This window comes from Mustela erminea, chromosome 8 (assembly GCF_009829155.1).
Source record: "Mustela erminea isolate mMusErm1 chromosome 8, mMusErm1.Pri, whole genome shotgun sequence".
Taxonomy (NCBI): Eukaryota; Metazoa; Chordata; class Mammalia; order Carnivora; family Mustelidae; genus Mustela; species Mustela erminea.
This window is the reverse complement of record NC_045621.1, coordinates 8,936,405-8,950,936: the sequence shown is the minus strand read 5'-3', so window position 1 is coordinate 8,950,936 and position 14,532 is coordinate 8,936,405. Positions and strand designations below refer to the sequence as shown.

At 43.9% G+C, this 14,532-nt stretch overlaps 1 protein-coding gene across 7 annotated transcripts in view; it reads left to right on the top strand.

Moving 5' to 3' along the window:
- Positions 1-14,532, top strand: part of ANKRD44 (ankyrin repeat domain 44) — a 315,981-nt gene that overhangs the window by 283,777 nt on the left and 17,672 nt on the right. For all 7 annotated transcript variants that reach the window (XM_032354282.1, XM_032354278.1, XM_032354277.1 and 4 more), the window contains exons 18-22: positions 2,032-2,233; positions 6,590-6,677; positions 7,688-7,805; positions 9,134-9,350; positions 12,578-12,665. In XM_032354282.1, the coding sequence (XP_032210173.1) occupies positions 2,032-2,233; positions 6,590-6,677; positions 7,688-7,805; positions 9,134-9,350; positions 12,578-12,665 (713 nt within the window). The remainder of the gene's footprint in view (positions 1-2,031; positions 2,234-6,589; positions 6,678-7,687; positions 7,806-9,133; positions 9,351-12,577; positions 12,666-14,532) is intronic.

Below are 14,532 nucleotides of genomic sequence, written 5' to 3'. Positions count from 1 at the left end.
TTAACAGTTCATTCTTTTATTAAATATTTTATTAACATATAATGTATTATTAGCCCCAAGGGTACAGGTGTGTGAATCGTCAGGCTTACACACTTCACAGCACTCACCACAGCACATACCCTCCCCAATGTCCATAACCCACCTTCTTTTATATTCTGAAATTTCGTATGAATACAGAAATATATACATAGATATAGATAGGTATATATCTGGGTGTATTTGCTTTTTATATAGATGAGGTCATGTTAGACATACTGTCTGTGGCTTAGTTTTTCAAAAAGGTTTTGATAGATTTTGTCAAATCACTCTCTGCAAACGTCACAGCGTATACCAGCAACAGAGCATAGATTGCTTTTTTCACCATGTCTTTTTTTTTTATTAGATTTTATTTATTTATTTGAAAGAGAGAGCACATGAGCAGGGAGTAGGGGGTAGGTAGAAGGAACAGGGAGCCCAAGGGGGCTTCATCCCAGGACCCTGGGATCATGACCTGAGCCCAAGGCAGATGCTTACCCACTGAGCCACCCCCATGCCCCTGCTTTTTTTTTTTTTTTTAAAGATTTTATTTATTTATTTGACACAGAGAGAGAGAGAGAGGTCACAAGCAGGCAGAGAGAGAGAGGGAAGCAGGCTCACCGTTGAGCAGAGAGCCCAATGTGGGGCTCGATCCCAGGACACTGAGATCATGACCTGAGCTGAAGGCAGAGACTTAACCCTCTGAGCCACCCAGGTGCCCCCGGGCCCCTGCTTTTATTTTACCATGTCTTAACTAGTACTGGATGTGACCAAACGTAATCACTGTCAGTCTGGTAGTTGAAAAATAGCACCTTAAAAAATGTACGCGTTTCCTCCATATGTTCATTGGCCTTTCCTATTTCTTATTCTGTGAGCTTTTCATGCCCTTTTGTACGTTTTCCTAAGTTTTGAAATGGTTCGTAAGAGTTTTCCGTGCATGAGAGATGCTGTTCTTTTGTCTGTGCTAAGCTTCTTTTCAAACATGCTGTGCCTTGAGTCACCGCTGCAGCGGGGAAGGGAAAAGTGCAGCCGACAGAAGACGGGCCCCTGGCTGGCGAAGACACTGGGAGCAGGTCTTCTCTGGGTCTCCTTCTTTCCCTCCTTCTCCCTCCGTAGGCCCCCCCCATCCTTATCCCTCTTCTTTCTTTTATTTCCGATGTCCTTTGCCCTGTATGTGCACACACATTTTTTAACTTTACAGACTTAATGCAAATTATCTCAATCTTTCAATTTTGTGTCTTGGTGGTGGGAAGCCTCTTGACCTAACATAGCATAGGACCTCATCATAGGCCTGAACTTGCTGCTGGTACACGGGAATGTATTTCCATAATTGTGTCTGTGTTTTCACGATAATCAGTGGGAGAAGTAAAGGAGAAAGGAGGAAGCATCCACTGTGCACAAGATATTACAGAAAACCTTATGAATTTATCTCTTTTTATCTTTCCTGGGAGGCAGCTTTTATTGCTCTCATTTTATAGATGAGAAAACAAACTCTAAGTGAAATTAAAAAACTTGCCCGGGGTCCCCCTGCTTAGAAATTAAAATGTTAGACTGTAACAGATCTCTATGCTTCTGATAAATTATCAAGTCACATTGTCTTTAATGATTTTCTCCCCTCTAGGTTTAACAGAGAAGTCTCCCCCAAAATATTCTGGTTGTGTCAGTATGTTTGGGACTGAACCGATAGAAGATTATATTAATTCATTCAGCTGCTAGTCTGTGTTAGATTGTTAGATGGGTAGATACAAATACAAGAATACATTTAGTACCTCTGGAACATATTATTTCACAAACAAGAAAGAACTTGCAGAAATTCATATCTAGCCTGAGGCTTATGCATTATAATTTTTCAGTCTGACGTTCCGGTTTGTCTGTTTCAATAATTATCCCCAGCATCTTTCTGGTGTGCTCCTTGGAGCGGTCTCCAGCGGTGACCCAGGAGGCTTAGCCCCTGACGTGGGTGGTTGTGGGATTTGGGGTGAGCGAGCATTTCAGCGGTCAGTTTCTTCCTTGCAGGCCTACAACGGGCACCACCAAGCCTTGGAAGTCCTTCTGCAGTCGTTGGTGGACCTGGACATCAGGGATGAGAAAGGCCGCACCGCTCTGGACCTGGCTGCCTTTAAGGGACACACAGAGTGTGTGGAAGCACTTATCAATCAGGGCGCGTCCATCTTTGTGAAAGACAATGTAACCAAAAGAACCCCACTCCATGCCTCAGGTGGGTCCTGTCAGGAGTCCGGTTGCAAGTCGAAGGAAAAGGATGACAGCATTTCCTTTCATCCTCACTTTAATGAAATTTCAGTTTTCTTTCTATATTAACTCTGCCTACACTCTTCCAAAATGCTTTTGGCCCACTTGAAGAGGATCCACTTGAAGAGGATTAGTGTTTTCCAGCCAGAGAGGCTCTAGCCTTCTTCTTTTGGAACAGTTTTAGGTTCACAGCAAAACTGAGAGGAAGGCACAGAGATGTTGTATATATTTCCTGTGTCCCTCCACCGCCCACCCACACACATGCGCAGACTTCCCCATTTCCAGTAGCCCTCCCCAGAGTGTTTCATTCCTTACAATTGCTAAACCTCCAGGGACCCATCCTAATCATCCAAAGTCTTCACTGTACCTTAGGGTCCGTTCTTGGTGCTCTCCCTTCTGTGAATTTGGACAAATGTATGATGACATAGATCCAGCATTATGGTATCATATAAAGGAAGATACTAGAAACACTGCCCTAAAAATCCTCCGCACCCTATCTTGCCTTCTTAACTCAGAAGAGAGTTCAGAATTTTGACCGATGGCTATCCCAAAACTTCCTAAACAGGAAGCAGGGTGTCATGTGATCTTCAAATGAGTTACAAAGACTAAATCACACAGCATTTTATAGCAAAAAATCAACAATTTTTTACAGCTATTTCATAAAAAGTCATCAGACAGCAATCTAATCGGTACATCATTCTGCTAGTCTAAATGATGCCTCTTAGCTTTTGCTCTGCTGCTGATTCTTGATGCATCATGTGTAAAAATAGAGACTCTTAAAAGTATATGTATATATCAAAAAGTAAGTAATTTGCCTTTTCTGGGACTTTTCTTCAGTAGACATAAAATAAAATTCTGTCAAGACATTCTGGATGTTTACACAGATATAAAGGTAACGTGGGAGAATCTGTAGCTCAGCGAAGGCATGAATTCCTTTCGGGTCAGGAATTCAATGATATCAGCCTTTGATCAGGACGGTAGATCCTGTCTCACAAAGAGAAATAACTATCTTATTCAGACCATGGAATAATGGGTGGATTGGGGAACAAAGGAGCAGAGACAGTTTTTCGAAAAGACTTGTTAATTGATTCTTGTTACTTGGAAAAAAAAGTTAGGTCTTGTGAAACTATTTCCATATATATCTTTGAATTTCCAAACCACTGAAGAAAAGCAATATAGAGATTGAAAAAACATGGTGTTGCCTACTTACCTGGAAATGATTATTCCTGGAAAAAACTTGAGCCATGAGGTCAGTAATGGTTAGTAAGGTTAAACTATAAATTCTCATTTCCCATCACACTTTGTGCTTTGGTATTCTTGATATTATTGTGAAGTATCATTGTGAAGTTTGGTGTTCAGGGCATGCTTGGTATTATTATGAAGTTCAAATTTAGTTCTCCCTAAAGATTAATTGTATATTATTATGGCAAACATTCTCCTTTAGCTACAATGTGCAGTATTTCCTGCCAGTTACAAAAGGCCTATTTCCATGGTGGAACATTGTCCTTGTAAACCGGTAAACAATGAAGGATGATATTGTCGTTCATTTGCCACCAGACACGGGTTGTGGGCCAATGGAGCCCCCTGGTGGTCAAAATGATTCACTCCTCTTGGATTTTCCTCACCACATTCATTAGGGACGCTCGGACTGTCCTTGGACTCTATTTTCCACAAAATGTCTGCTGTGCAGAAGCTTTAGCTTGCGCTTCCAGAACCTTTTCCAATTTGAGAGGCAGTTTGATTGTTTCAAATCCTGGGAGTACTGGGAGGGCCCGAAGCCGGGATGGAGAGTAGAGTTTTGGCACAGAGAGTTGCAGTGGCAGTTGTGGCCTGTGAGCAACATGAGAAAGGGCTGTCACTCATGCCAGGGAGAGACCGGGTTACTCACGCCGGGGAGAGACCAGGCTGGTCTGAGACAAAGCTGGAATGTGCAGGGCACAGCCCAAGGAGATGCTAGCGTCTTTTTGCTAGAAGGCAACTAGGGGAAAACGTGTGTGGGAAGCTAATGAGAATTCTAGTGTTGCTACACTTTTATAGTAGAGAGGAATGAAAATTACCTGAGGGCTATGAGCTAAGTTCCAGAGCCTACTACTTCGGAACCCTACACCCTGCCCACAAAACAAAAACCCCCTTAGAAATGGGTTTGTTCTCCAGCATTCCTAGATGATTTTCTTCTCTTTTTCTGTGTAGCCAAAAACCAAACGTCTTTGGAACTATTATGATTATGAGTATTTCAAGAATATCAAATTGATATGGGAAGAGAAATCCATGAAAACACACCAGACCTGCATTCTCATGGCCCCACTGTCTGTGCTGTTCAGCTCTCAGTCCTCTGCCCATCATGTCCTTTTAAGCATCCATTGAATTCTTGCATATTTTACCAGTGGCAATAGATTTAGTGTAATTTTTCAAACGAAAAAACCAAACAGCAGCAACAGCAGCGTGTTGCCTGTACCCCGGTTCACAACAGGTCCTCCTGAGACACATAACCGGGACACTGCTGAACGAGCTGAGCGCCGTGGTCTCCACAGTGTGGGCATTATTCCTGCTGTTCATTTGGTTGTGTCGATGACTGTGAACTCGTTCTAATGTGCATTGTCCCTGGAAGACATGTCGTTCAGTTAGCATTCTCTCACGACCGGCGGGCAATCAAAAAAATGTAAAACGCAGCTCTTAGAAGAACCTTCATCAGCCGAATATAGCTGCAGCTGTTCCCTTTTCTCTCCACAGCCATCGTGGGGTCAAAGCAGTGCGCTTTATGGTGTTCGCATTGTTCAGAAAGGAGAGAAGGTCACGTTGGGAATTTTAAGCATGTTTGTTCGCGTCCTACTCCCTCAGTGGAAAGCCATGTTTTCTGTAAGGCTGTGCGTTCCATTCATCAAGCTGGAGGAAATACCTTAGCCCAGCGGGTCATCATCCCGGGAGGCTTGCTTCCCTGCCCTGGAGACACCGCCACTCCCCAAAGTAGCATCTCGATTGGTGCGCCCAGTAGTACAACCTTGTATTTTTTTAAAAAATATTTTATTTATTTATTTATTTATTTATTTATTTATTTATTTATTTGACAGAGATCACAGGTAGGCAGAGAGGCAGGCAGAGAGAGAGGAGGAGGCAGGCTCCCCGCTGAGCAGAGAACCTGATGTGGGGCTCGATCCCAGGACCCTGGGATCATGACCTGAGCCGAAGGCAGCGGCTTTTTTTTTTTTTTAAGATTTTATTTATTTATTTGACAGAGAGATCACAAATAGGCAGAGAGGCAGGCAGAGGGAGAGAGAAAGGGGAAGCAGGCTCCCCGTTGAGCAGAGAGCCCGATGTGGGACTCGATCCCAGAACCCTGAGATCATGACCTGAGCCGAAGGCAGCGGCTTAACCCACTGAGCCACCCAGGCGCCCCAAGGCAGCAGCTTTAACTCACTGAGCCACCCAGGCGCCCCCACAACCTTGTACTTGACCCCAGCTGGTCAAGGCCAACATTAGGGCCCGCTTTCCTGCCTACGGGCAGCCCCACCAGGGTGGGAAGGGGCGAGAGAGGATGGGGCAGCGCCTGGGAAGGGGTGAGGCGGGCCCTGGAGTCACAGCTCAGCCAGGAACAGACAGAGGGGACGGGAGGTGGCAGCCATGCGAGCCCCCGGGAGGCAGCGAAACCATGGGTTGTAGTTGGCGGAGCTCGTAGGCAGAGCTGTCCGGCAGCTGCGGGGGCACATCGGTGAGTCTCCTGCGAGCCGCTGGCCAGTCCAAGAGGGCCGAGCCGAGAGCTGCGTACACCGGCCCTGTGGGAAGCTTTGTGCGCGTCGCCCGTCCTCAGTCCGCACCACTGCTTCCACGTCGGCCTCCACATGTGAAGCGACTGGGAGGGAAAGACGGCGGGGCCCGTCCCGCGTCTCCCTTCCTCCGCTCCTCTGCTGCCCCCTTCCCTCCTCTCCTGGGCCCCTTCTCCATTCCTTCTTCTTAAAAAGGGCGGGAGGCAGCCTGGACACGCGGTTATAAGGAATTGGGTGACTCTCTTGGGGGAACACGACGAACAGCTCCACATTCGGGAGAGGCCACCAGTCCCATACGAGCACGTAAGAGAGGACATCGGTTTTCCGGAACAAACTCTGCGAACAGGAACAGGAAGAAGCTGGGGGAGGACCGAAGTGCCTGATGGGAAGGACGGGGCGGAAGAACCGAGTGCCAGACGCTGGGGCGCCACCTGCCGGCGAGCCGGGGGAGCGCTGGCAGCGGCCACTGAAACGACTAACCTGAAGTCCAGATTAACTTGGCTTTGGAGGGGTAAGTGTGGTGCTGGTCTGTTAAGACGAATGTCCGCTCTTTTCTTTTTCAGTAATTAACGGTCACACACTGTGTTTGCGGCTCTTACTAGAAATTGCGGACAACCCAGAAGCCATTGACGTGAAAGACGCCAAAGGACAGTGAGTGTTCTTCATCCGGGCCTGGAGGTGGCGGTTCTGTCCCCACGGGTCATGGGTCATGTTTGTTAGACAGCTAGGCGGGTGGACGCTGAGTTCTAGTCTGACGTGCATGTTTGGGGGAAATTCATAGTTGAGAGCCCTAGAACAATGAGGGGGCTTTGCGCTGGAGCGTGCAGCCAAGGAGAGTGTGGAGAGGGGTGTATCTCGATGACAAGGAGCCAACCTTTGTCTGCGGCCGTGAGTCCTGGCCCTGCTTTCATTTGTTTCTTCTTTGTATCCGTTTTTACCCTCTTCTGAAGCTGCGCATTCCCATTTTTTAAACTAATGATGACAGTAGGACAGACCTCAAGAGGTTATCTCTATCATAAAAAAAACTTCATATTTTTATCATTTCTGAGTTTGTTTTTCCAAAGTATTTTCCATCTGTTAGCCCATCCCCCCACCCAGTCTTCGGGAAATGCGGCGCCAAAAACAAAGCATGGAGTGACTCACCCCAGATGCATGCATTAGAGTCAGAGTTAAAACGAAAACCTCACCTCCCGGGTCCCGACACTGTTTTTTACCCTCTGGACTTGTCAGGCTTTTCTTCACGGCAAGGAAGCTTTGATGAACTAAAGTCTTAAGCAGAAGTTCAGGGTAGAAGCTATGAAAGTAGAACTAAGATGATAGGAGCAAGAGAGCCTCCTGTGTAGACACGCCCCCTGCTCACTGATTATTTGGAGAATACCACACAGTTTTGAAAATGATGGGATTAACATGAGCAGTTTGAGAAGGAACGTTCCCCTGTTCCACCTGGACCCCAGCACCATTCCAGGCGGCCTTTACAGAGCAGGGATGGGGATAGCTTTCTCCATGCCGTGTCGAGTGAACTGGGGACACTCAAAATATTAAGCAGTTGTTAAGAGGAGAGAGAAAGAGAAGAGAGATGGGTCCTCCCTCTGGAAGTAAGGGATGGGTTTTTGTTTGTTCGCTTTCCCTGATCTTCCTGCCTGGTTGATTTCTCTGCCTAGAACCCCGCTGATGCTTGCAGTGGCCTACGGACACATTGATGCTGTTTCACTGTTACTTGAAAAGGAAGCCAATGTAGATGCTGTTGACCTCATGGGCTGCACAGCTTTACACAGAGGGGTACGTGCCTTTCCTCGGCTTTAGTGAAGTAATTTTGCAGTGAGACCATTTCCTCTTTTTCCCCCATATGAAGCTTTAGTAAAAAGGTTGTTCCCTAAGATAAGTAATTAATCTCAGCCAGTTGGTAGAACATGCAACTCTTGATCTCCGGGTCGCGGGTTGAAGACCCACATTGAGTACAGAGATGACAAAGAAAGAAAGAAAAAAAGAGATCACAAAACCTTCTGCAAAGGTAAAATAACAGCTGCTCCTAGGTCCTGCTTTTCAGAGTTCATGTTAGATTGTGATAATGGATACACGAACACCCGCTGTTGGTGGGATGGGTTCTGGTTTGTGATTATGCACACATCCTAGAAAATTTGCAAAAAAAAAAAAAAAAAAAAAGGCACAAAGAAGAAAGTCACAATCACCGGTAATCTTACCCCCTGGAGATAACTACATTTCAGTGTATGTATCATCACCTGTCTTTTTTGCTGGATAGGGTTTGTTTTGAATTTAAAAAGAGAGAATACTGAAGATGCTATTTGGAACCTGATTTTTTTCTCAAAGTAAATCAGGGACCTTTTTCCATGTCATTAAATGTTTTTCTGCCCCATTATTCTAATCTCCCATTGTGTGCAGGAGGTGTAATTTATTCTGATGATTACCTAGTTTTCGGTGACCATGCTATTTCTAATTGTTCCTTATTGCAAATGTTGGCCCATTCGCCACCAGAATTATGTATACTGTGGATGATTCTCCATACATATATGCTGAAATCTTTCTAAAACATGCCAAACTAAATGAAACAAAAACAGAAATCATAAAGTTGCTGCTTGGGAATGGTGCCGAACACTATGATGAATGAAAAGACAAACACTAAGTGGTCAATGTCATAATCACGGTTGACGACTTCCTGTGGGCGGAGCACAGGCTGGGAGACTTTACTGTCTCGTTACAACCTGCGAGTCATTGTTGCTGTGGCCGCTTACAGGTAGAGGAAGTGAGGCACAGACAGGCAGATCGACGTGCCCAGGGTTCACAAGTGGGAAGCCGGGGCTCCACCTGTACCTTCCTGATTCGAAAAGCCGGTATCTTCCGCTCTAGCTTGAGACCCTTCAAGTTATTGTTCAGAGAGTCTAGAGATGTTGCTAAGATGCTGGTGTGTTTGCAGACTTCTCTGTCATGAATCTTGCTGGGATTGTCCCCCTCTGTCCTCTGACATATCCCCAATAAGGCCCAGGCGTCTGTCCACTCACCAGGAGCCGAGCCTCATGTAGTCACCACCTTGCTTCCTGCGTCTCTGCCCTTCTGAGATGTGTCTTGTGTTTTTCGTTGCGATGCATCAGATTATGACAGGCCACGAGGAGTGTGTGCAAATGCTGCTGGAGCAAGAAGTGTCAATTCTGTGTAAAGACTCCAGAGGGAGGACCCCGCTGCACTATGCGGCTGCTCGTGGCCATGCCACGTGGCTGAGCGAGCTGCTCCAGATGGCGCTGTCCGAGGAGGACTGTTCTTTCAAAGACAACCAAGGCTATACGCCGCTGCACTGGGCTTGTTACAATGGTGAGTGCGTTGCCCTTTGACTGATTCCAGTAGATTCCCTACCTGGCACGGCTGTGGTCTCAGCGGAGGTGAGAATGTACTGTAATGTCCTAAACCATGGTTTCCGATATTTCTGAACCTGTGATACCTTTTTTCTTTTTTGAGCTCTTCCCTTCATGACCACCATGACGCCCTATTTTTGTCAATCACCAACATGTAACTCGCACTCAGAACCTCCATTGAGTTGAAGTAAATAATTTTAATCAGGGTTTTTAGTTTACCCAGGTAAAGGAGAGCGCCTACAAGGAATTAAAATAATACAGCTAAAAACAAACAAATATAATGTAATAATCTGTTACAGTTGCCTACTAGTATACACATGATTTTTTTTTTCGGCATTTCTTTTTATGTCCTATACCCCCTGTTTATTTAATTGCACTTGTTGTTTGGGAGATTTTAAATTTCTCATTTCACGTATTTGAGTAAAAAAGGAAAATGCATACTAATTGGAACATATCGGAAATACAGAAGTGCCTAAAGTTGTCTCCATTTCCAAATTTACCTTCTAATGTAATTCGGTAGGTATCTTTCATAATTTTCCTTTGAGAATAATAAATAAATACAAATTGTATATGCATCTATTTTTGAAAACTAGAATCATGTCACAAATATTAGATAACTTTCTTTTTTGTTACTATTTACGTAAGTTTCTACTGGAGATATTCTCACAGATCGATATGTATCAATCTCCGTGGGTCTTTTTCATGGTTGTCACAGCAGGATACGTAAACACATGTGTGAGTGTGTATACCAGAATTTATTGTTTATTCATACCAGATTAATGCTGATGAGCATTCAGATTGGTTTCAGGTTTTTCTGATTACAAACCATGCTTCAGTGTGTGTGTTCGTATTATGGTACCAGAAATCCTGTCAGTTAAGTTTCCAAAAGTGAAATTATTGGTAAGAGAGCATGTATATTTTTTAATTTTAGTGAATTATACCATATTGCTTTTCAAAAGAGTATAAAAGTATATTACTCCATCAGTAATATAAAACTTGCTACTTTATTAAGCCTTTTCCAGCTCAAGACAATATCATCTTTTTTAAAATTTTTGTAATTTGAAGGACAAGAAACAGACACCTCATTATTTCAAATTGCATTTCTCTGATAGTGTATTTATTTATGTATCTGAATTTACTTTTCCTCTTCTGGACATGCCTTTTTCATCTGTTGCCCATTTTTTTCCTATTGAGTTCATCATTTCTCATATGTTTGTAGAAGTACCTTGTCTTAGAAATAGGAGCCCTCCACTCGTTATATATGCTGCAAATGTTTTCTCTCTATCATGTGTCTTTGTTCCTTGTTTATGAAACCCTTTTCCATGCCGAGGTTTTGAACTTTTATTAGTTAAATCTGTCAAATTTTTTTCTTTTATTGCACAAAGGTTTCCAATCTTGTTTAAGAAACTCCCCCCCCCCATTTTATGTGGATAATTTCCCAAATACTTCTTATTTGGTTTCTATAATTTTATTTTTCCATAATTTTATTTTTCCATTTTCTATTCTTCTATTAAAATTTTCACTCAGAAACTCTGATTATTAGGACCAAAAAGGGTTTTGGGGTGCTCTCATATATTGACGTCAGACCTTCATTATAGTCCTCCTTGTTTCAGTGAGAGCAAGTTTTCTCCTGTTCAGCCGTTGGCAGATTATGATTTTTTTTCCACTTACTAATGGATGAGAGCTCCCTAACCACCATCTGAGTCAAGCTGTGAGAGCTCTCTAGCACTAGAAAACCTACTGGAAGGGGAAGACACATTGAGAATGCTGATTACAGACCACATCCTCTCCCGCAGAGCCAGGTGGGGTGGGGAGAGCAGGTCTCTCTGTTCTTAGGCCACTGCAGGTGCACACAGGGAAGGAGGATCTGTCTTTTCCCAAGCAATCTCCTTTCCAGTACAGTCTTCTAGATCTAGGGTTCAAGCTCCCATCTTCCCAGATCCCTTCCACTGAGCACTTTGAATATTGACATTTGTGCAAGTGTCCCCAGTCCTCCCTACATAGACCTTAGGTTAGGATTCCTAATGGTCTCCAAGGAATGGTAGGTTTAGGTCCTGCCCTAAGAGAGGTCCTTTGGGGAGGGATTCATACTCCTAGAGGGGTTGAAGTGTTTGGGACTATTTGAGTGAGGGTTGGATGTAGTTGGAAAGCTAAACAGTGTAACTTGAATAAAGTTAGGGGATTTTATATTCATTACTTCATATGCCTCTCCATCCTCCTAAAAGCAGTTTCAGCTTTCTTCTCTACAGGTTCAAGAAAGGTGGGACTTGTATTTTAGCACTTAAAATTATCCAATCTACATAATTCTGGGATAGATCATAAGTGAACTCTAATTTAGCGCTAAATTCAGCTAAGAAGAGGTTCAGGACAATAGTCTGTATTCCAAAGCCAAACAGCATCGCCTTCTTGCTCCTCTTGCTCAAGACACATTGTCTCACCAACCATAGTTAGGTCTTTTATCAACCAAAAACTCCATGATCCTGTGACATGAGAAACTGAGATTCACAGATCCAAGTGGGTTGCCTAAGTCATATAACAAGTAAGAAGACAGAACTGGGGCCTTACTCAACTCAAAATCGGTTGATTTAGAAAGTATTGTCCTCTTGTTGAAAATAATCCCTCACACTCATTAATCTACTTATTAAAAAAATACTTATTGGGTGCATTCTGTTTGCCAGGAATTGGTCCTGGTGCCGTTTTAAACCCTTCCATTGTATTTTATAGTCAAAGCCCTTTCACCAGCATTGCCTCAAATACGGTTTTCTATCAATCGCATCTTCTTTCCTGAATTAGGTTGCAGAATTGGAAGTGAACCCATTCATGTGGGTGAAAGGAGAATTTCCTGTTGTAAACATGGGCAAACTGAGGCGTACCTATGCCAGGCATCTCTCTCCTGAGAGCTGAGAAGGACCTCGAATCTATTCTACTTGCAAATGAGGTCCCTTCTTTCTCTCTTTCTCTCCTCTAGAACATATGGCCTTCCCTGTTTCATTATGTCTCCGAACACCTGTGAGCATAATTAATGACATTGTGGCATTTTGTTTATTCCGTGGAGAATGACTATTCAGCCAATTCAGGGAAATTCGTAAGCCAGAATTCAGTACTTAACAACAGCCAACAAAAATAGACTGTGTTGAACAAAATTTCTTTCTTAGAAGCTCTCTAAATTCTGTTGATTCCTTGCAGGTAATGAAAACTGTATAGAGGTACTTCTGGAGCAAAAATGTTTTCGCAAATTTATCGGTAATCCCTTCACTCCACTGCACTGTGCAATGTAAGTAGAAATGCTGGGACTTGATGGTGTTGCCTTAATCCTTTTAACTATATACAGAGAGGTTGCTTCTCTGGGAAGGGACAGGCTTTTACACTATAGGTAAGACCAATGTATTCCACTTTGCAGCTAAAGGCAAATGGGTCGATAGCAGAGTATGGTCCTGAGCATTAATGATTTTCCAGGAGCTTTTTGTGGAGTGCGCAGGTTCCCAGGCAGGTCACATGTCACCTGAGAGAAACTACATGAAGGGTTCTGGGTGATTAAGAGGCACATTGCGCCCCAGGTGGGGAGCTCTCCAGAGGGGACACACATTTGTGTACCAAATTCTTTTTTTTTTTTTTTTTTAAAGATTTTATTTATTTACTTGAGAGAGAGACAGTGAGAGAGAGCATGAACGAGGAGAAGGTCAGAGGGAGAAGCAGACTCCCCATGGAGCTGGGAGCCCGATGCGGGACTCGATCCCGGGACTCCAGGATCATGACCTGAGCCGAAGGCAGTCGTCCAACCAACTGAGCCACCCAGGCGTCCCTGTGTACCAAATTCTAAACACAAGTTGGGATTAACAGCAATATACCTATGGATGATTAGAAGACATTTTATGCCAGGAAGACTTTTTGTATATTGTAATTCTCCATTCTTCCTGCATTATAAGTTCTTTATCGATAAATGCACTTTTTTCTGCCATCTCATGGCATGAACCATCGTTGAGCGTGTACAGTGACTTCAGGGCAGAGTTTTGTGGTAGGCCTGGGGGAACGTGGGCTTCTGGGGCCTGCTTCGTCTTTGCATTGTCTGCGGGCTTCACGTGCCGCTGATCATTTGATTGAAAGATACTGCGGCATAAAGCGCATGAATAAAGAAAGGAAGGAGTAAAGGGTAGGGGTGATTTTAAACCTGAAGGAACCATGTCTTTGTCACTTTGGTACCCCCCAAAATCTAACATGATCCCTTGCATAAGTGGTGTGCAGTAAACTCCTTCCAGGATGTAGGGGTTCTGAAGAAATGCTGGGGTTCCAGTATGTGTGCCATTAGAACTGTTCAGATGATTAAAGAAGACATTTCAAGTGATACCAACTTTATTTTACACTTCATGAAGCAGACAGTTTCCACTTGCAAGAGATCAGAGAACTGCAGAGTGAGGCAGAAAACCGGAAGTTTCCACAAAATCACAGGAAACAGGGAAGAGAAGGAGTAAGAATACCTGATTACTAGGGTTACATATCTGGCCTTATTTGAGGTCTCGGAGGAATGGGGCCATCACCCATATCACTTGGTAATTATTCATGAGTTAACTAGATGGTCTGACCTCCGGGAAGATGGAACATTTACAAGAACATGAAACCTGAAAGGTAAGGGGTATTTTGCTGATGTTGTTTCCCAGGATCAGTGGTGCCCGGCCTACTGAGTAGGTTCATGTGGGATCAGTTGGCAGTTCTTCCTCCCCACTTTGATCAACCTCTGGTCAACCAAGAGGTTTGGGCAAAGGTGATGTTGCAAGTTATTCTCAGCTACCATTGTCTCTTTGGGTCTCAGTCTCTAGTTCACGGGAGACGATGTCGGGTCTTCATTCTAGTTGGAGCGAGACTATATGTTACCTGGCTTATGGCTGCATCCACTCATCCAGAACCCTTGAGAGAACAGATGAGGAAGATAATTATTAATAGTAAAAGTATTCCTAATGTTTGCAGGCATGCCTGACCCAGGGTCCCCATGAGCCAAACCAACTAGAATTGCAGAAGTTAAAAATAATCCCAGAGAGGACACTTCTTGAAGCCGATTGTCCTGTTGATCAACTTGTGCATTTATTTACTTGTCAAAAATATCAAAAGATTTTAAAATACTTAGTCAAATAGGATCATAGGTCACT